Consider the following 19,446-nt stretch of genomic DNA (forward strand, 5'->3'; position numbering starts at 1 on the left):
GTGGAGAATGAATGGAAAGGCCAAAAGCGAAAGCGCTCTACTAGGCAGCTAGCTATTACAGAGAGTCTAGCTATTCAGGAGGGTTTAGAGCGCTTCCAACGCGAGAATGAGGTTGATAAAGCTCAGGATACTATCGCTGTAGATCCTACACTTTCTACAGTTAGATCACGTGTACGAGCTCCCCCACGGTGTTCTAATTGTCATACTCAGGGGCATACTAGAGTTAGATGTCCTAATCCACTTAGTAATTAGTCATTATGCAGAAATGCAAATATTTGGTTGATATAGGCTCTACAATCTCATCTAGAGGTAGAATCGAAGCGGAGGTGGCCCGCTCGTTGGTGTGGCCCGCTCACCGGTGAAATACGTTATTTATGATACCCTGGTTATCTAATAAAATCAATTTTGATGGCTGAACACCTTCCTAACTAGGAAGGTTCACTGTGTATCCCTGGGTCACGGGTGGATCCTTACCCTATTCTTTCTGCCATCTCGAAACTATTGAAGCCATTTGTCGATCGATCGACGATCACCCAGAAATTGTCAATGTCACTATGTTATTTCGTCTTGTTTAGTATTTTCCCGTTCCCCGCGCCTGCAACGCCTGCTCGCGCGCTGGCTTAAGTCCAGGACTCTACCTCTTTCCGCCAGCCACCGGTAGAAATTGTCGCCCCCAGATTATGAATCTTAGTGATAAAGGGAGGGTTCCATGATGGGTACTGAAGAACGAATTGTACACGGCGCGCAGCCAGACGAGAGCTGTTCCCTCTCAGCGCAAGACCGGAAAGATACCCCCATGGTATGTACGTCGCGCCCAGCTTTCCAAAGACGACAGGATTAACCCAATGCGCTTTAGGAATGGCCCTGGCTTCGCAAGCACCTGATATTGATTCAGTGCAGTTTCCTCGCGGTCTGTCCTGGTTTCACCAGCAGCATTCTGATCCCCGGAACCAATGCCGTTGCCCAAGAACTGGGGATCTCTTCTCAAACAGCGACATATCTCATCGCCGTCCACGTCCTCTTCCTCGGGCTCGCTCCGTTCTTCTGGATCACTTGCATGAAGGCATACGGCCGCCGTCCTATCCTGATTACAAGCACCTTGTTATCGTGTTTCGCTGCGCTGGGCGGAGGGTTTGCGAAGACCTATGGGGGTCTCATGACCGCCCGTGTGTTCCAGTCCTTCGGCATCTCCGCGGGGTTCGTCCTTCCCGGGGTAATTGTGGTTGACATCTTTTCGAAAGAACAGCGTGGTCGCAAGAATGGGATCTGGGCGCAAATGGTGTCGATCGGGGCTCCGCTCGGTGGAGTGATCGGCGGGCCTGTGGTGCGCTATGCTGGCTGGCGATGGGCCTTGTGGCTCACAGCCATCATGAATGCTGTGCAGTCGATCGCTTTCATCTTAACGTGTCCCGAGACTTCAGATTTACATCGCAGATCCGGAAATGCTAGGTTTCGAGTGCAACACGTCCTAGAGCCATTTCTGATTCTCCAAGCGCCCCATATCGTCTTCGTGGCATTCGCGTATGGCGTCACCTTTGCGATTGTTTCTGTAGGATTGGCAACGATTGTGCCACTTGCTCTGGAAGACTTATACGAATTTGGCGCGGTCGCACAGGGTCTCTTTTTCTTGGGCCCATTGGTTGGAGCCCTTATCGGCGAACAGCTCGCTGGCCCAGGAAGTGATTGGATCATGAAGCGCGAGCGGAGGAGCAGTGCTGCCGCTGCCGCTGCTGCTGGAGATGCCGGTGGAACCGCGCAACGCTTGGAACGTCGACTGATTGTTGGCCTTCCAGGATTTCTGATCGCCGTCTCAGGCATCTTGATCTTCGGTCTGACCTTACAATACCGTACCCATTGGATGGGGCCCTGCATGGGCTTTGCAGTGGCGAACTTTGGCCTTCAATTGGTGACCACCCCCTCGAAAACGTATTGCGTGGACTGTTTGTCTTCTCACTCGGACTCGGTGCTTCAACTCATTAACACTGTGCGGCAGATTCTTGCCTTCACCGTACCCTTCTGGAGCCCCAATCTAGTGGAGCGTCTTGGATATGGACTAGGATATGGAATCGAAGCGATCATTTTGGCCGTTTTCTCCTTGGGCTGTGTGCTGGTCCTCTGCTGGGGGGAACTTTGGCGAAATCAACTGTCAATTAAGAAACTGGAAGATACCTCTTGATATCAATACGAAGAAGGTTTGAGTATGTCCATGGATATAGCGAGACATTCGACCGTAGAAGGAATGCTTCAATTCGGCTATTACATTCCATCAAGATTCCCTTCAACCCTAAAAGGGACTATAGATACCAGTGAAGTGCATTAAACGCTCCACAAACACCAGATATTGATGTTGCTTAACTCTGACGACAATTAGTGCTCACGAAGCTGCCCTGGTTTGTATCCCAGCCTGGTATGATTCAATCCCGGGGAGAGTCTAGTGATCCAATAGGTTTCCCCCTATGTATTGGCAAACCTGTTGTACGATCGTCATTATCAGTCCGCCTCCCTTAAATATGCATCGATGAATGCTGTATCCAGCACGGCTGAACCAAATGGATCACCATTGCCCAATAGCATGTCATCCAAGTCGGGAAGCTCGATCCCTGAACCGTCCATAGTCGACCCATCGAAGGTATTATCAGTGGTTGTGCTGCACTGTAGAGTCACCTTTTGCAACTCTTGTAAGATGTCAAGGTATCGTTGGCCCACGAGATCTCCTTCGACCCCGACGGGGAATTGAGTCAGAGCTTCGTCGGCAACTGCCCGAATGCCGGGCTCATTCAGTCGAATACTCGAGTACATATACAAGGTTCCAATCGCCGCGAATTGGGTATAATTGACCAACCAGAAGCGACGCGAGAACAGGCCGCGGTTCTGCAAGGAACGACACTCGTCTACAATCGAATAGGCTGCCTCAATGGTCTTGTCACTACAATGGGCAAACCATGCTACCAGATCCGGGGTATCCTGTGTATCAGCATTCTGTTGGATCGAATAGAGAATAAACGGGCGGTACAAAAGTAGCCTTGTATGGGAATAGACCAGCTTTAGGGTGCATAGCTGCCGCTGTGTGAGAGTCGACATGGTCGAGGGTGGTAAGGAGATGAAATCCAGGAATGGAGGAAGGTTGAGTACCCAGTTTTGTAGAAGTTGTTGCATCTTGACTGCCATGGCTTGGAGACTTTGGAGGTCATGTCGCTTTCGCACGGGGCCATAGAACTCCCGTAGTACCACTCCAAGAATCCTAACTAGTCGGGCATAGTATACAAGGGCAGCCCCCGAGCAGAATGCACCTTTGCTTTTTAGATGGTTCTCGGGAATCGTAACATCATCATCATCCGTGAATCCGCATTCCTCTTGGTCGATGTCATCGTCATGCAGTGCTGATGGGCGGCCGAATATGCTGCTGAGGATTCGGTCGTAGATGTAAATGGACCAAAATAACTTCTTCCGATATTCGTGCTCAATGAAGTTCGTTGGAGATGCGGTAGCCTCGCGATGTAGGCGGAGCGCTTGTGCATGTCGAACAACAATCCCAAAGGAGGACCACGCGTCGTGCATCCTGGAGTGGTTGAGAAGGTAATGGGTGATCAGCAACCTGGCCTGTAATGAACTCAGGGTGATTTTACTGGACCCTCTCTCTAACTCCCTTTGGGCCATGGTGAAATATTGAACACTATCACCGTAGTGGTCAGTAATGTAGTTGTATAGGCTGCGGCGTATAGCATGCGTACCTAGCAGAAAAGCCGCTGAATACTGTGTTTGCCTGCGCGTAATGAGATCCGATCGCCATTACCATATATAAGAGAGCTCGATCGTCCTGGCTGGGAAGGCTGTCGGGGTTGTTGCTATACAGGCTTCCATGGGAGGCCAGCAGACTGCTTTTATGTACGAAACGCGACGTGGTCAGACCGAAGTCGAAGTAGTTATGGATGAGAGTATCTGCAATCGACTTCGGGGGAAGCGTTGCGGGAAAATTGGTCGAATCTAGCAGTGGGTAGTCAGGGAAATTCAGCGACATCGATGGTAAACTGGCCAGCCTAGCTTTAACAAGTTGCAGGAAGGCAAACCCCGATGCACTTCCATGAAAATGGCCGTATTGGTCTTCCTGCGGTGGTTCCTCGGGGGTCATTTGCGTATCCTGAGGGGATTCATGATCTACTCCAGTAGATAACGGTCTTTTAGAGATTGCTCCCGAAGTTGATTCTCCTGGCTGGCCTTGCGGGTCGTGACGCCGTGCGAGGGGCATGTATTGACATGGCTGGCTATTCTGCCGGCATCGTAGGCATGGCATATGCCCTGAGCATCTAGTCTTCTTTCTTTAGATCGGTGTCAATGCTTGCACCCCTTCGCAGCGTGAGCAGAAACCACCTACTCTCGGCACGTCGTGCATGCATTGCGGATTTTCGCGACCGAGTCGGATGTGTCAGGGTTCTGGCTTAAGCTAGTGCGTTTCCGCCGGCGTGTGTTACGTTTCGCATGCGTCGGAGAATACGGGACAATTCGTAGGAACGATGCCTCATCCATAGTAGTGGGAGGCTGGAGGTGGCCGAAGATCGAGGACAGGCGAAATGGAGGAGGAATACGACTGTTGGAGGCGCACGCCCAGCCAAGAGCAGCATCAACTTCCCCACATCTTTAGTGTTCCCCCCGCTCGAGTTTCCCCTCATTCCCAGTGTAGATTCATTTTAGATCTGGTGAAGGCAAGGCTGAGCAGAGACCTACGCGGATTACTCCTTCTGAGTGCACAAACAGCTAACTAGACATACTATTCGTTCCCATGTTTAGTTATATTTGCTTCCTCTCCCCTTATCCCAGTATCTTGCAGCTAAAAAGGCTTTCAGTATACATACACGAAGTTGGGATTCTGTTTATCAGTCAGGTCGTTGAAGGCCGTTACATTCAACGTGAATGCATCTTCGCCCTCCTGGCCTCGCAGAGCTTCTCTTGCCTTCTCCTTACGACGATTCTCCCAGATGAACACATAGCGGATAACAAAAAATAGCAGGAGCTCGATACAATTAGAAACGAGGAGGGAGCCGATACCTAAACGGTAGGTGGGTGCCTGCTCCGTCTTGTAAAAGAAAGGACTGGCGATGTTTCCCACGCATACGCCGAACCAGATCATGCCAGACACGATCATTTTCTTCGATTGTCCTCCAGTGTTAGAAGTGACAATCGAGAGGGACACTACGAACGAAGCCTGGTATGAGCCCGTGAGGTAGCTGTCAATGACAAAACAATTATATTAGCCAATTTAGATTGGTCAACCCAGAGAAAGATACACTCGCGATTCCAAGAGCCCACTTACAAACAGATCAATCGGCCAACGTATGCATCCTGGGGTGCAAGAAGAAACCCAAGGCTGCCAGCAATGGTTGGAAGCATAAAGAGAGCGGAGACCACTGTACGACTATTGCTTGGGAGGTAGTTATTGCCAATTGCTCCCAGCACGATCCAGATCACCACGATGACACCCTGCGGTATGCCGAGTAGGGCCGTGTGGAAGGTATTGAATCCGAGACCTTCGATCACCAAGGTCGAGAAGTTAGAAATTCCGCCATTGGGAATATTGCCGACAACTCCGAGCAGGAAAAACAGCCATGTCTTATAATCGAGGTACGCTTCCTTGATTTGATCCCATTTGATTTTTCGCTGCTCCACACCGGTTTGGTTGCGCCGCACGCGAGCAATAATCATCAGTCTCTCCTCATGAGTAAAGCCCCAGAACGTGGTGGGGGAATTGGGGAGCACCAGCGTTAGCAGAAGGCCCCAAAACGAGCAGGCCGCGCCCACAATGAGGAACTCATAACGCCAGGATTCCAAAGCGCCCTTGATGTTACCAATCCCATAGCCTACGGATTATGTCTATTAAAAAACTGACCCTGAGCTCACATATGAAGGGTAGAAGATAAAGCCTACCAATAAGTCCACCACCAGCCACACCGATGCCATTCCAGAGGTAGTATGCTGCAATACGTGACGGTTGTTCCTCACGAGTGTAGTAGGTCGAGATGAAGAGCATGAACGCTGGATCTGCAATAGCTTCAAATGCGCCAGACAGTACTCGAAGCGCGGAGAGAGTGGCGAAGTTCTTCGATACGGCCTGGCACATAAGGAGCGCCCCCCACATGAAGATGTTAAAGCAGAGATACCAGGCTGGTGGAAGTTTCTGCATTATCAGGTTCGATGGAATAGCCCATGCTAGCCACCCAAAATAGAAGATGCTCGATAGCCACGAATACTCTTGCCCGTCGAGATGCAGAGACTCCTTGATTCCAAAGATCGCTGCGTAAGAAAGTGTCGTCTTGTCGACGTACTTCATATTGATAAACCGTGATCAGTGGGCCATCCAAAAGAGAAAAGAAAACAAAGGGGAGCAGAGAGAGGGGGGGGAGAGGGAAAGAAAGGTCCTTGTGAACATACGTAGAAGAAATAGCAGATTCCAAGAAGAGGGAGAATTCGCATATCCAATTTACGTATCAACCGCTTCTCTTCATCCGAATCAATGGCTGCATCAACTGGGTACCTTTGAATTGCTTCGAGATACAATTCGAAATGCTCTTGATTGATCGCCGCAGCCGTCAACGATTTGGGGTCGTTCTGTGTTGATTGAACATGTCGCAGATCCTCAATACGCACCACGTCTGGCACCTCATCAAGTTTGTGATCCATGAAGTGAAAGTATATCGTTCGGGCAAACCCTCGAGTAGGCGAACAACTAAGCATCGAAAGGGAGAAATAGAATCCATTTCGAACAACGAGAGACATGCACCATTAATATACCAGCTATGCAGCTAGCTCACTAGATCAAACGACTAGCTCCGGTAGCAAATGATAAGTGGATAAATTGTACCTAAACTTAGTCTAGCAAATAGGCTTCCTGGCAATTGACCGGTTAGCTTAAGAATATGCGGGGAGAAAAAGACGATCCTATCCGGAACCCGATTAGGCAATTCATTTCCTTTTCCAATTCCTTGCTTCCAACACATTTGCTTCCCCGACTCGGGTGGGCTTACTCCATACAGTGCATACTATTCCGCGAGTACTTCCCCTTGGTATTTCATCCTCTGATGCTGAGAGCAGTCGTGGGTGCATCAGAGCTAGCAATCATGTCATTATACCGGCCATATTCATAGTTCCTCCCACACTAGTAGTACTTGATGTTCTAAATATCTCTCACTTCAACTACCATTACACTGTTTCACTGATCCGTTATCCATATCAATCCCGAAAAGCAGCTTTATCTAGAATACAGGTGGACACTATATAGTATTAAAATGCCCAAGGATATGCTTAAAGGGATAACTGGGCGGAAGAGGGTGCTGTCGCATTCCTGATCTCCTGCGTCTACAATCACCTACAAGATACGAGTTCACTAACAGCTACACCTGGTCATCATTAATATATCCGCATTGTAAGCAAACAAATATAAGCTAGGAACCACATAGAAGAACATATCCCATGAGTTAACATACTAGTATAAGATATAGCGGGTGTGGCTGGCAGTCCTAACATAAATCTGTGAGCCGGAATATAAGATAGCTGGAACGGTCCGGTCAATCGTATAAAAGGCCATGATGGCCTACCATCCTCGCATTCAGCGAGATCTAGCGAGAAACGTAAGCTTCAGAGAGCCAGAAGTGCACCCTTTAGGCGGACGGCTTCAGTTTGCGCGCTAGGTTAGGATCGCTTTCACTGAAGGCAGGGAAAGTCCATCGTTCATCAAAGGGCATCGATTTGTCGACAAACCGTAGATCAGTTGATACTCGAATCCGACCCTTGGGCGACTCGTTGATGGGTCCAGCATGGATCATGTATGGGTTGTGGAAAACGACATCCCCAGCTTCGTATTCACCCTGTAAGTTTGAATATGGAATCAGAAGCAATGTTCATACCGGTGCTTATCATTCTCGAGGAGCAATAACTTACCACCAGCCAGTCCCGGCCCCAGTTTTTCCCAAACTGCGATGAATTCCTGTCTAACCAGCCTCCCGCATTCATGTTTCGATTGACATGAGATACTTTTTCCTCGTCACTCAAGTCCATGCTGAGGCGCGTAAAGTCTTCTTCATACTTCTTCCCAATGTCATGTGAATGATCGAGATACATCAACCCGCCACCGTTCTTCTCGATATCACCAATAGGCACCCAAGCGGTGACACTGGTTGGGGGCCCAGCCCTGAGGAAGATCTGGTCATAGTGAACCGGTGTTGATTCTGCGCCAGGAACTGCGCACCGCAACAGTGAGCGAGGTAAGCACCAGGGATCCTCAAAATCGAAGAGTTTCCCCACAAAAGCTTCCATTTGCTTGGCAATTTCGTCCTTGAAAAGCAGATAAAACGGTGCGACATGGCTTTTCACCGTGTTCTCGACGAAGGGTCCTTCATCCTCGAGACCTAATGCGAGACGGGTACCGCCTGGAAGAATGAAATTTCTCCAATCGTTCCCGGAGAAGATACCGTCTTGGGGATCAGTGCCGGGCTTCAGCATGCCAGATCCCTGGTTAACGAACTCCAGGTAGTCCCGACGGCATTTGTTCACCAAGTCCCGGCTAATGAGGCCTTTCACCTATGTGATATTAGGATGACTGATTCTGGACAACTGTCGGTTGGACAGACTCACCCAAAGAACTCCATCTTCATGGAAACGTCTTCTTAGCACCTCCAGCGGGGTGTCCGATGTGGAGGGCTTCAATCTCTTCACATCCTCAATGGCACCCCCATACGCCCGGAGATTCAACCTTTGTTGGACAGAATAAACCAGCATGGATGACATTTTTGCTGCCAAAGCCTGTGTAGTGGTGGTTTTGCATCAAAGTAGGGAAATGATTTGCTTCCAACATCATTGTCTTTTATACTTTCCAACTACATCTTGGTTTGTCGCAACGAACAACAGATTTGAATCTCTTCATCTCTCGATTTCCACTTTAGGCGAATGAGATGGTTCCCCGACGATTACCGAAAATGGCAATTCCATCGGATCTCCGGAGGCTGTTTGCACTGTTTGATTCCCGCCGCGTCAAGAAGATCAATCAAGGGATTTCATGAATCATGAAATAATTCGTGGTCCATGTACAGGATTATGTGTGGGTACTTGTTGACACATCAGTCATTTGTACGGATCCATTGTTAGTAGTACCTTCCAGCATAGCAGCTCTTTTCGAGTATGCTTAGTCAACATGCTAATATATTAGCGGGCGAGTCTCTGTGAAATGATGAAGAATATGAGTTCCTTAGTAAAAGGTAAGATTCTTGAATTCCTATTGATTTTACGAACAAATGAAGGCCTTTTATATCGGCCTAGAATCACGTGGTTGCAGACAAAGAGCCTTTGTTCTAACAAAGGGCCTTTAGGCATCTACAGTCTCTATGTTTACATGAGGGACTGAAGTTATTCATGATATATATACATATTTTACCCCAAAACGGGTACTTACTACCACTTTTCTTCATTCACATCATCGCCATTGAGAAAATATACACCCAACATAAATCTAACTGAAAGGAAATAACGAACCTGCAAACCCTACTATGAATGCTATATCAAGAGGTGGTGTTGTTGGCTATGTATGCTGGTTGAAGAACTTTCAGGTGGCCAACATTCTCTCGAATCTAAGAGTCCGGACATTGTCCGTGATGGCGAAACTCTCGGGGATATGACTAACTGATGTCAAAGGACACTAGTATCTTCACAGTTAGATCAACAATGCCCCTGTACGGACTAGTGGACTTAGTATCAAGCAAATTCCACTTGTTGGGGTTGGTTTCCAGTTCTTCGCTCGGAGCAATCCAAGCCTAAACTCAATCCAGGAGGACTAAGCGTGATGCAAACATGTCAAACAACCACTGAAAATCTGGGACTGGAAAGGCTGTTCAGCATTCTAGTCTATTTTCTCCCTAGCATGGCCATAAAATCCCAGAAGCGAAGCCACACTAAGAGTTGGTCCGACTGGCCATGTTGGCCTCGAACCACTACCTAGGCTCGTACCATTTGCTACTGCATGTCACACGGACTCGAATAGTGAGATAGGAGAAATGAGGTCCCCAAAAAGCAGAGCCACTAGCCCACTTGAGAATAGTTCGTCCCTGTCCATGTTCAGCACAGGCCAAGTCTAGCCCTAATTCAGCAAAAGAAGTCTTTGATAGCGCACGAGCTAAAGCTTCATCGAGACTGCTGACCCTGTCTGGATTGAAACCCTGCCAATCATCATCAGCCTTCGAGCCTCCGACAGGTTTTCACTGCGATTCGATGCTACTATGTTACATGAAGCAATCTTAACATCGCTTGGCGAGGTCATGAGGCTCTAGTTGCCTTTGGCCACTGGTTCTTCTAACCGTAGTATTAAAACCATGGGTGCCACCAGGAGGTCATCCCATAGAGGGGGAGAGATTTCTGCGGAAACCATCACAGGCGGCCATCCAGGATGGCGCCCTCACACTCGTTTATGTTGTTTTTGTCTGTCATTCTCACCCACCTGTGTTCACTCGTTCTTGCAGTGCCGTGGGTCGTCACGGATTACTACGAACAGGCTATCGTCACTGAATCCCACTACTACACCACCGAGGTCATAACAACAATCCAGGAAGTTTCTCCGACGGCAACTTCCCTCCCCGAGGCCGTATCGACTATCACCTCCATCGGCACCGGATACTATGCAGGAGATGCTACTGTCATTCAAAAGCTGTATCCCACTGGCGTAGGGAAAGCCGTTGATGACTACGATTACCCCTACTACTACAGTGATAATTACCATTCTACCATCTTTAAGGTCTATCTGACCTACTCAGCCCCGACAGGCTGCGCAACACAATGGACACAGACCACTGCCGTCCCAGTGTCACCGCCCGTTGTGGTGCAAAATTTACTGCCTCAGACCAGCATGGAAACTTCAGTTTCGGTCGACTCCAGCGTGCCCTTCCAGCCGACCACCTACACGTATGACGTGGTCTATGTCGATCCAACTCAGGTCCCCAGTAGCACTCTCGAATCACTCAGTTACTACAACCGACCCACCTCCCTGTACACAGGTGCACAGTGCTATTACACAAGTACAGACAGTTCCCGCTATACCGGCGGTTATTACTACGGGTACGACGACGACTACAACTGGTTCCTTGATGACTACTATATGGGTATCTCTCCGTTGGCGCTCACCCTTATTCTCACCCTAGGTTGGATTGGTCTTTTCTTAATCCTTGGATTTATCGAGGCCTTCATTCGGTTCCGCCGCCTGATGACTGGCTGGCAAACTCGGCGTGGTCTGCCTGTCTGCTGGTCTCTCACCGTTATCCCAATTAGCCTGCTCCTTCTTTGTTTCTTCCGCAAGGGCTATCGCGCCCGCTCCCAGGCTGACGCGGAGATTCTGAAGAAGCGATGGGATGCCATGGGGTTCTGGACAAAGCTGCGCCTGTTCTTCGTGTGGGGATTTCGGTTCAAATACCCACCCATGCTGGGCCCGGCGCCAGCGCGCGTGAAGACCAGCAAGCAGCCGGGAAAGAACCCTGGACCCCGCCTACTGACGCCGAGCCCATCACAGAGCGTGGCGCCGGACTCACGGCAGGGATCCACCGCTGCACGTAGTGCTGGGGACCTTGAAATGGCGGAAGCATCCCTGGAACCTTTGCAGCATTCCTCGCAGGCTGCTGCCTCTCCATCGACCGCATCGGGGGCACTCCCATCTCATCATGATGACCAGGTTGGTCGAGCGCACTGAGCGGCATGCTGGTTGTTGGGAGGAAAATGCTGGCTACTTACCATCGTCGGGGTAAGATACGAAGCAGCCGTAGCGTAATGACGACTTGAAGGTCCTGCCACCACCTGTCCTTATCTTTTGTTCGTCATATAGTTCTATAGAGGGCCTCCTTGGGCTCTACACGCCTCACTACTCTATTTCGGCTTCTATTGAGCCTGGGGCTTCGATAATGTCTTAATGGCTATGAGTCAGTTGATTGAATGTACTATGTATTAAACCTAGAATATAAGGACCTGTGAAACTCGACGCCGAAAATGACAGCTCCAGGTGCCTGAAACGGCCGCCTCTCCATGTATACACAGTCTTAAACCTGTTCCGCCAGGATCCGATTGGCAGCTACGCTGCCATTAGCAACCGGTATAAATGGAAGCATGACAATCGACTGGTTCTTTTCTCTCCTGGCCACCTCGCCAGGAGGCCCATAACCACCACCACCGGGGGTCTCAATCACGAACCGATCGCCAGGTTGAACCCGAATCGAACTTTTACCGCCGACGTTGATACAGCGACCAGCCTTGGTGATCCATGTATTCTTCCCGCGCTGACCATCTTCCCCCCCTGCCATCCCGTACGGTGCGAAGCTCCGTCGTTCTGACAGAATCGACACCGACATGGGGAGCCTGAGCTCAATATCCCGGACAACTCCATCGCCACCGGGGTACAAGCCCGCACCACCACTTCCGCTACGAAGACTGAAACGACGCAGGATGACTGGGTATCGTCGTTCAAGAGACTCCGGGTCGGTGATTCGCGTGTTGGTCATGTTCGTGTGTACACCACCTGTGCCCGCCCAGCTGGGGCCTGCGCCGCTGCCACCGGCGATGGTCTCGTAGTATCCAAATCCATTCTCGCCATCGTTGCCGAAGGTCAGGTTGTTCATGCATCCTTGGCTTGCGGCGCACACTTTGAAGCTCTTGAATATGACGTCTACGATGCGTTGCGACGTCAACACATTGCCGGCGCAGACAGCTGCTTCAGAACTTGGACGCAGGAGCGACCCTTCTGGAATGATTATTTGGACTGGCTTGATACATCCGTGGTTGAGTGGGATATCAGAATTGACCATGCAGCGCAGGGTGAAAATGACCGCTGAATTGCAGATTGCAATCGGAGCATTCCAGTTTCCTGTCATCAATTCGGATTAGATCTCGATGTCCACACGAGGCTGAAGATTATAGACCCAAATTACCGTATACTTCGGGGCCTGTGCCGGTGAAGTCGAAAATGGCAGACCCATCTGTCGGGTTGATCGTCACTTTCAGCTTGATCGGGGTACCATCATCCATATAGTCTACAGCAGAGATATCTTCTCCGCTGCGCTCATGTGCGAGGCGCTTCAGGAGATTGCGCACGGCCAGCTCAGCCGAATCTTGAATTGCACCCATGTAAACCTATTACCGATTAGCTACAGATCTTTCATCTGGCGTCGCGCTTGACCAATACCTGAACCACTCGGAAGGAATACTCTTCGATGAGACGTCGCATGAGACGAGCACCACAGTGATTTGCGGCGACTTGGGCCTTGAGATCAGTGACATTGTCTTGGAAGCGTCGGGAACCACTACTGCCTGGGAAACGTGCCGGCTCCACGCATAGAATGTGACGCAGCTCCTCTTCATCGAAGTGACCGCCACGAACCAGGAGATGAGAGTTGAAGATAGCACCTTCTTCCGAGAGAAGCTTTGACATTGGTGGCATCGAGCCGGGAAGTATCCCACCCACCTACCAAATGAATTAGTGAGCGTGTGATATTGGCGAAATACCAAAGTAAAAGACACTCACATCGGCATGATGACCGCGCGAAGCGACCCAAAAGACAATATCCTTCCCAGCAGAGTCGAAAACCGGGGTAATCACCGTCAAGTCGGGGAGATGAACACCCCCATAAGCTTACTGCCTGTTAGAAAACAAAAATAATATCGACACCGGGGGTTGACTTCAACAAAATACCTACCGGGAGTATTGGAAAGTAACACATCGCCATCTTGCAGCCTTCCATGCCACTCAGCAATCTGTGATCTCACGGCAAAGGCCATACTGCCAATCATGGCGGGTACATGAGGGGCGTTGGCAACCAAGTCCCCCTCCGGAGTGAATATAGCACAGGTGAAATCGAGCCGCTCCTTGATATTCGCGCTGGTACTGACGTTTTGCAGGACACGGCCCATCTGTTCAGCTACTCCCATGAACCGATGCCGGAAAATGGAGAGTTGAACCGGGTCGATACTTTCTGAGCCGGTCGACTTGGAGCTTGGTGAATCTATGTCCAGGAGCAAAACATCTTGAGCGACGGTCGCCTTTGAATTTGGACCCACGACGATCGTCTGCGTTTTGTCAATAATCATAGCGGGTCCCTGGATCTGACATCCTTCAGAAAGAAGATTGAGATGATAGACAGGCGTGTCCACCCAACCGGCCGCAGTGAAATACGTGGAAACCTTCGAGTTTGGGGTGGCTGTCGTCGTTGTAGACTTGGGAATCATAAGAGACTTGACCCTGGGAGACGAAGAGCTGTCATGGAAAACACTGCATCCAATTGCCCGGACGCGAATGGTATCTACATACACGACACGGTTCACCGGAGTAAATCCGAATTGCTGATGGTGGGCATTGACGAACGCTTCTTTCGCGTCACTCTCGGGGCTATCCCAAGGTATCATGATCGAGGTCTCGCTGCCATCATATCTCATGCTCAAGAAACGGCAAGCCTGGATATTGCTGAATGGCGCCATAGTCTTGCTGCTTCGCGCACAGTCGACGAGGCTGTCCAAGGAATCGTTGATGATATCAATGGTCGACTCATCAAAGGCCTTCGCACAGACTCGCTCTTCCTCATGTACAACATCTGCTAGTCCGATCCCGTAGGCCGACAGAATCGAGGAATATTTATGAATGAGAACGCGTTTGATACCGAGATCGCTAGCAATAGCACAGGCGTGCTGGCCACCCGCGCCGCCAAAGGAGGCGAGATGGTGTTTCGCAACATCATGGCCCTTTTCTAGGGTCAAGCTCCGAATGGGTCCACACATTGCAGAGTTTGCAACCTGAAGGAACCTATTCAAATAGTTCTTAGCCAACGAGACAATCAGATACAATTGTGGGTCTTGCTTACCCATCCGCAACTTCTGCCCATGTAAGGGACTTGCCCGTCTCCTGGTTTATAACTTGGGTCAGGTCCTTGAATTTGGCGAGAACGATGTCTCTGTCTAATGGCTCATCCTCATTGACACCAAAGACTGAAGGAAACTCCTCAGGGATTAAACGGCCGAGCGCGAGATTCGCATCCGTCACGGTCAGCGGACCACCTTTGCGGTAGCACGCAGGACCTGGATTGGACGAGGCGCTCTCAGGCCCAACCGACATGAGCCCATCCCGCCAAGTCAAAATACTACCACCTCCCGCGGCAATCGTATTGACATTGAGCTGTGGAGCGTGGATGGTAATCCCAGCAGTCGTTGTCTCGAAGATATGATCCAGCTTGCCGTCATATCGACTAACGTCAGTGCTGGTTCCTCCCATATCGAAACCAATCACCGGCGTTCGCGTTTCAGTATCGAAGCAGGTCCGAGCATATCCAATAACGCCTCCTGCTGGCCCTGACAAAATCGAGTGGAGCCCTGAAAGACTGGACGAAGGTACCAAACCTCCATCTGATTGCATAAATTCTAGTCGCGTCTGAGAATTTTCGATGTCGGGGAAACCTTCGGAGAATCTCTGCAGGTATCGCTTGATGTTGGGTGTCAGGTATGCATCTACAACGGTGGAGTTACCACGAGGAACGAGCTTCGGCCTCGAAGATGTCTCATGCGAGAGTGACACATTCTCAAACCCGATCTCGAGCGCTATATCTCTGATCTGTAGCTCGTGCTTTGGGAAGCTGTATGAATGCATCAGGCACACTGCCAGCGAGCGGAAGCCTTGGTCGTAAATCTTTTGGAGATTAAGTCTCGTGCTCACCATATTTAGGGGCTGGAGCACTTGGACTATCTCTCCGGAGGGCCCCATGACGGATTCTACAGGCTCCGGGGATGACAAATGAATGCTTCGGAGATCCGAGTCGCTGCAAGCTTGCACAATGACTCGCTCTTTCACCTCGAAGGCTTCGGCATACAAGGGCATCGGTCGCCGGATCGTTAAGTCAAACATTTGGGGCCGGCTTTGGTTTCCTATCTGAAGAACATCCTTAACGCCTTCAGTAATGAGTAAGGCTGTCCACTCGCCTTTCCTCTCGAGTAGCGCATTTGTTGCAACAGTTGTGCCCATGCGAATCCATTCTGTTCCAGAAGCCGTTTAGTATTGCTATAGGTCTCAAGCTATCTGATTAAAAAAAAAAAATAAAAATAAAAAATCGTACCGACGTCCCTGAGGTCGAGCTCTGTTCCACGCGGGATGGTGCAATTATAGTATTTCTCTAGGACGCGACGGATCGCCTCGGTCGGTGCGTCGGCATAGTTCTTCGGGTCCACAGACAAGATCTTTGCTATAATATCGTCCCCGTTGACGACTTTGCAAACGCAATCTGTAAAGGTCCCGCCTCGATCTGCTCTCCATATTCAGAATTGGATACTCTGGAACTTTTGGACCTGGAACTGCCCAGCTCTACACTGACCAATTGAAATGCGTAAAGGCTTCGTGCCTGTACTTTTGGGCATTTTGATCTGAGAGGTGACGTGTAACAGCAGCGCCCACGCTGCTTATGCTTCAAGTTTGAATGATGAGTATCAAATCTTGTCTGGAAGAAGGCACTTCTCAACAACACCCACTTTCTCTTTCCAGTACATGTTTAAGACGGATATATATCCAAAAAGAAGCATACTAAACACAGAATGGAGTTGGAAGGTCCGGAGAAAGCTCCGAGGTGGAGGTGGAGCACCGATGGTAAAGGGTGGGGGTGGACTGGTGGAGCTCCATCTATAGAGCATGTGCAGACCCTAACCCTATAATTTTACTGGGTGTCAACCACATACAAGCGTAGTCAAACAATCCACACGAGGAACCAGAGCGATACCTAGTTGGGTGACCTTTCTCAGGAGCGACCGTGACGGTCTCCTAGAGCCATAAATAGGACCGATCGCTACTCGACTTGTGGTTAAGCCGACAGCATTCCAACCCTCGCACCAGACTCAATATTGAACTATTATTTTTCACCATGGGCTCTATCGGTAATTTCTATGAAGCAAACGCTCCAAAGGCAGCCAGGACGGGATGCCATGGACCTTACGAGATCATCGAGGAACCGAGTCGCTCTCGGCGCAAGATCCGCATTATTGTGATCGGAGCGGGCGCCAGTGGGTTGAACTTTGCGCACGATATCGATCAGAGCACCCTGAACATTGAGCTAGTGCTGTATGAAAAAAATCCCGAGGTTGGTGGCACTTGGTTTGAGAATCGTTACCCCGGATGTGGATGTGATATTCCCTCTGTGAATTATCAATTCTCATGGGCACCGTCGCCCAATTGGACATCATTGTACGTATGGTCGACGGAGCCCTTCCTGTCATAGGGTGATCCAACCGCCACCAGTCTTTATATCCAGTAAGCTGACGCAGACCCGGTGCAGTTACTCGACTGCGCCTGAAATCTTACAGTATTTCAAGGGTATTGCGGATCAATACGACCTGCGCAGATATATTCGCTTAAACCACAGAATCGTAGGCGCATGGTGGGATGAACATGACGAACAGTGGCATGTCAAGGTCCAAAGAGGTGACAATCCCGTGGATACCTTTGAGGACCATGGCCACATCCTGGTCAACGCATCCGGTGTCTTGAAGTAGGTAAAACTATTGTCTCATCATGCAATAAACAACGGCTGAGACTGATTTGGTGCTTAGCAAGTGGAAATGGCCTGCCATACACGGCCGAGAAACCTTCCGGGGCCCCATGCTCCATAGTGCGCATTGGGATGACCAAGTGGAATTGAAAGGGAAACGCGTGGCTGTGATCGGTTCAGGATCCTCGGCAGTCCAAATCGTTCCAACTATCCAACCCAGTCAGTCCACGGACCATCACGTCGCGATCTTTCTCTAACAATGCATACAGCTGTCTCCTCCCTGAAATGCTTTATTCGCAGCGCCTCTTGGGTGACGGCAGGATTCGGTCAGCGATTCGCAGGAAAGGGAGGGACCAACTTCCAATGTCAGGCTCCTATTGCCCTCGGTGTCCAACCCAGGAAGGGTGAACTAACAGCTGTCAGATACTGCGAAGCAGAGGGAGATCCTTCGGAACGACCCTCAGAGATACCTGGCTTATCGGAAGAAGATTGAATCAGAGCTCAACTCTCGTTTCCGATTCATCCTGAACGGCTCAGAAGAGCAGGTGAATGCAAGAGCGGTAAGATCCCGACTGTTATACGGTGACACTGTTTAGCGATTGAGAAGAGCTCCTGAGACTGAGAAATCCATTAGTATGCGGAGAAAGACATGCGAACCAAGCTCGCGAGTCGGCCCGAGATAGCGGAATGGATAGTGCCGAAGGATTTTGCAGTGGGTTGTCGTAGACCGACGCCTGGCAACGGATACCTCGAGGCCCTCTGCAGCGAGAATACCGCGGTGGTTTCCCAATCCATCGCGGAGGTCACCCCCAAGGGGATCCAAACCACCGATGGTGTTGAGCATGAGGTGGATGTGATTATCTGTGCCACTGGATTCGATGTCAGTTGGCGGCCATCATATCCTACGATTGGCCGGAACGCCTGCAGTCTCAGTGAGCAATGGAAGGACATACCGAGGACCTACCTATCCATCGCTGTTCCAAATTTCCCTAACTATCTCAGTAAGAAGCGCCTGACGTCTCAATCCCCTCCTCGCCATACGATATGCTAACCAGATGTGAATAGTCTTCAATGGTCCCTTCGGCCCGTATGGTCACGGCAGCTTCCTCCCAATCACAGAAACGCTGTCCCGTCACTTCCTCCAGATTTTAGAGAAAATGTCATCAGAGGGCGTCACCTCCTTTGAGCCCAAGAAGGAAGCAGTTGCGGACTTTTTCGAGCATCACCGAAATTTCATGCCACGGACGGCTTGGACATCTCCGTGTCGTTCTTGGTTCAAACAGGGCACTGTCGATGGCGAGGTGATGATGTGGCCTGGCTCCCGAATTCACTTCTTCGAAACCATGAAACAGCCTCGGTGGGAAGATTATCACCTTCGATACACGACCACCAATCGGTTCGGATACCTTGGAAACGGCTTTGCCGCCCGCGAGTTTGATGGCAGCGATATGTCTTGGTACCTGGGTAGTTTGGAAGACAATGAACGGGCCTATCTTCCCGATGAGGACTTTGAAGACTTCATGGTTCGGTAGAACTGGGGGGAGATCTAGTAAAGAGGAAATCCTTACTTTGTTCTTTCTAGATGCTTGCAGGACTGGCGAGGAATTCAGTATAGCCGCAGATGAACCAGCTGAAATGGCGCAAATTTGACATATCTCTAATATTTTCAATTATATACAGGTTCACCACTCGGAGGCATAAGGGAGAGCTCGCCCACTCCGCCGCAAAGGCGCTGGGCCTGAGCTCCTGAGACAGCCATCAGATATGTTTATCCGGGCGTCCTATACTGTCTACCAAACGTAACAGCGAAATACCCAGATTACTGCTTTGAATATACACTCCTGCAGCAATCTACCTCCTCTTTAATTTTAAAGGACTTACTCTATTCCCGGGCCATGTAGCCCGTAAGCTCAAATAGTGC

The 19,446-nt window shown here is 50.0% G+C and overlaps 7 protein-coding genes across 7 annotated transcripts; 3 read left to right on the plus strand and 4 right to left on the minus strand.

Moving 5' to 3' along the window:
• Positions 1-709: 709 nt before the first annotated feature.
• BDV27DRAFT_150197 (major facilitator superfamily domain-containing protein) lies at positions 710-2,176 on the plus strand (the record flags this gene model as incomplete). Its single annotated transcript, XM_032071187.1, has 2 exons — positions 710-799; positions 857-2,176. The coding sequence occupies 2 exons, from the start codon at positions 710-712 to the stop codon at positions 2,174-2,176; spliced, it is 1,410 nt and encodes a 469-aa protein (XP_031921790.1).
• A 314-nt stretch (positions 2,177-2,490) lies between these two features.
• Positions 2,491-4,549, minus strand: BDV27DRAFT_169234 (Zn(II)2Cys6 transcription factor; the record flags this gene model as incomplete). The annotated part of the gene is made up of 7 exons (XM_032074981.1): positions 4,373-4,549; positions 3,732-4,316; positions 3,443-3,673; positions 2,950-3,400; positions 2,790-2,919; positions 2,707-2,756; positions 2,491-2,673 (listed from the first exon to the last, which is right to left on the minus strand). Exons 1-7 carry the CDS (start codon positions 4,522-4,524, stop codon positions 2,491-2,493), a joined length of 1,782 nt encoding a protein of 593 aa, XP_031921791.1. The 5' UTR covers positions 4,525-4,549.
• Positions 4,550-4,837: 288 nt separating this feature from the next.
• Positions 4,838-6,749, minus strand: BDV27DRAFT_150199 (MFS allantoate transporter; the record flags this gene model as incomplete). Its single annotated transcript, XM_032071188.1, has 5 exons — positions 4,838-5,222; positions 5,309-5,852; positions 5,920-6,316; positions 6,424-6,509; positions 6,701-6,749. The coding sequence occupies 5 exons, from the start codon at positions 6,747-6,749 to the stop codon at positions 4,838-4,840; spliced, it is 1,461 nt and encodes a 486-aa protein (XP_031921792.1).
• A 900-nt stretch (positions 6,750-7,649) lies between these two features.
• BDV27DRAFT_150200 (phytanoyl-CoA dioxygenase family protein) lies at positions 7,650-8,775 on the minus strand (the record flags this gene model as incomplete). The annotated part of the gene is made up of 3 exons (XM_032071189.1): positions 7,650-7,856; positions 7,930-8,568; positions 8,623-8,775. 3 exons carry the CDS (start codon positions 8,773-8,775, stop codon positions 7,650-7,652), a joined length of 999 nt encoding a protein of 332 aa, XP_031921793.1.
• A 1,471-nt stretch (positions 8,776-10,246) lies between these two features.
• On the plus strand, positions 10,247-11,918 carry BDV27DRAFT_137259 (uncharacterized protein). Its single transcript, XM_032068947.1, has one exon. The coding sequence runs from the start codon at positions 10,424-10,426 to the stop codon at positions 11,711-11,713; it is 1,290 nt and encodes a 429-aa protein (XP_031921794.1). The 5' UTR covers positions 10,247-10,423; the 3' UTR covers positions 11,714-11,918.
• A 138-nt stretch (positions 11,919-12,056) lies between these two features.
• BDV27DRAFT_169238 (Hydantoinase B/oxoprolinase-domain-containing protein) lies at positions 12,057-16,404 on the minus strand (the record flags this gene model as incomplete). The annotated part of the gene is made up of 8 exons (XM_032074982.1): positions 12,057-12,877; positions 12,942-13,143; positions 13,196-13,474; positions 13,535-13,641; positions 13,707-14,806; positions 14,865-16,026; positions 16,107-16,292; positions 16,362-16,404. 8 exons carry the CDS (start codon positions 16,402-16,404, stop codon positions 12,057-12,059), a joined length of 3,900 nt encoding a protein of 1,299 aa, XP_031921795.1.
• A 358-nt stretch (positions 16,405-16,762) lies between these two features.
• Positions 16,763-19,153, plus strand: BDV27DRAFT_169241 (flavin-containing monooxygenase). Its single transcript, XM_032074983.1, has 7 exons — positions 16,763-17,221; positions 17,313-17,525; positions 17,587-17,744; positions 17,795-17,890; positions 17,949-18,085; positions 18,160-18,526; positions 18,591-19,153. Exons 1-7 carry the CDS (start codon positions 16,902-16,904, stop codon positions 19,055-19,057), a joined length of 1,758 nt encoding a protein of 585 aa, XP_031921796.1. The 5' UTR covers positions 16,763-16,901; the 3' UTR covers positions 19,058-19,153.
• The last annotated feature ends 293 nt before the right edge of the window (positions 19,154-19,446 follow it).

The sequence above is a fragment of the Aspergillus caelatus genome, assembly GCF_009193585.1.
Source record: "Aspergillus caelatus strain CBS 763.97 unplaced genomic scaffold BDV27scaffold_312, whole genome shotgun sequence".
Taxonomy (NCBI): domain Eukaryota; kingdom Fungi; phylum Ascomycota; class Eurotiomycetes; order Eurotiales; family Aspergillaceae; genus Aspergillus; species Aspergillus caelatus.

Bases quoted from the DNA above. Each gene is read 5' to 3' on its own strand.
- BDV27DRAFT_137259 (XM_032068947.1), top strand. From the start codon at position 10,424: ATGGCGCCCTCACACTCGTTTATGTTGTTTTTGTCTGTCATTCTCACC.
- BDV27DRAFT_169241 (XM_032074983.1), top strand. From the start codon at position 16,902: ATGGGCTCTATCGGTAATTTCTATGAAGCAAACGCTCCAAAGGCAGCC. The intron at 17,222-17,312 runs GTACGTATGGTC...GACCCGGTGCAG, and splicing joins TCGCCCAATTGGACATCATT to TTACTCGACTGCGCCTGAAA. The intron at 18,527-18,590 runs GTAAGAAGCGCC...AGATGTGAATAG, and splicing joins AAATTTCCCTAACTATCTCA to TCTTCAATGGTCCCTTCGGC.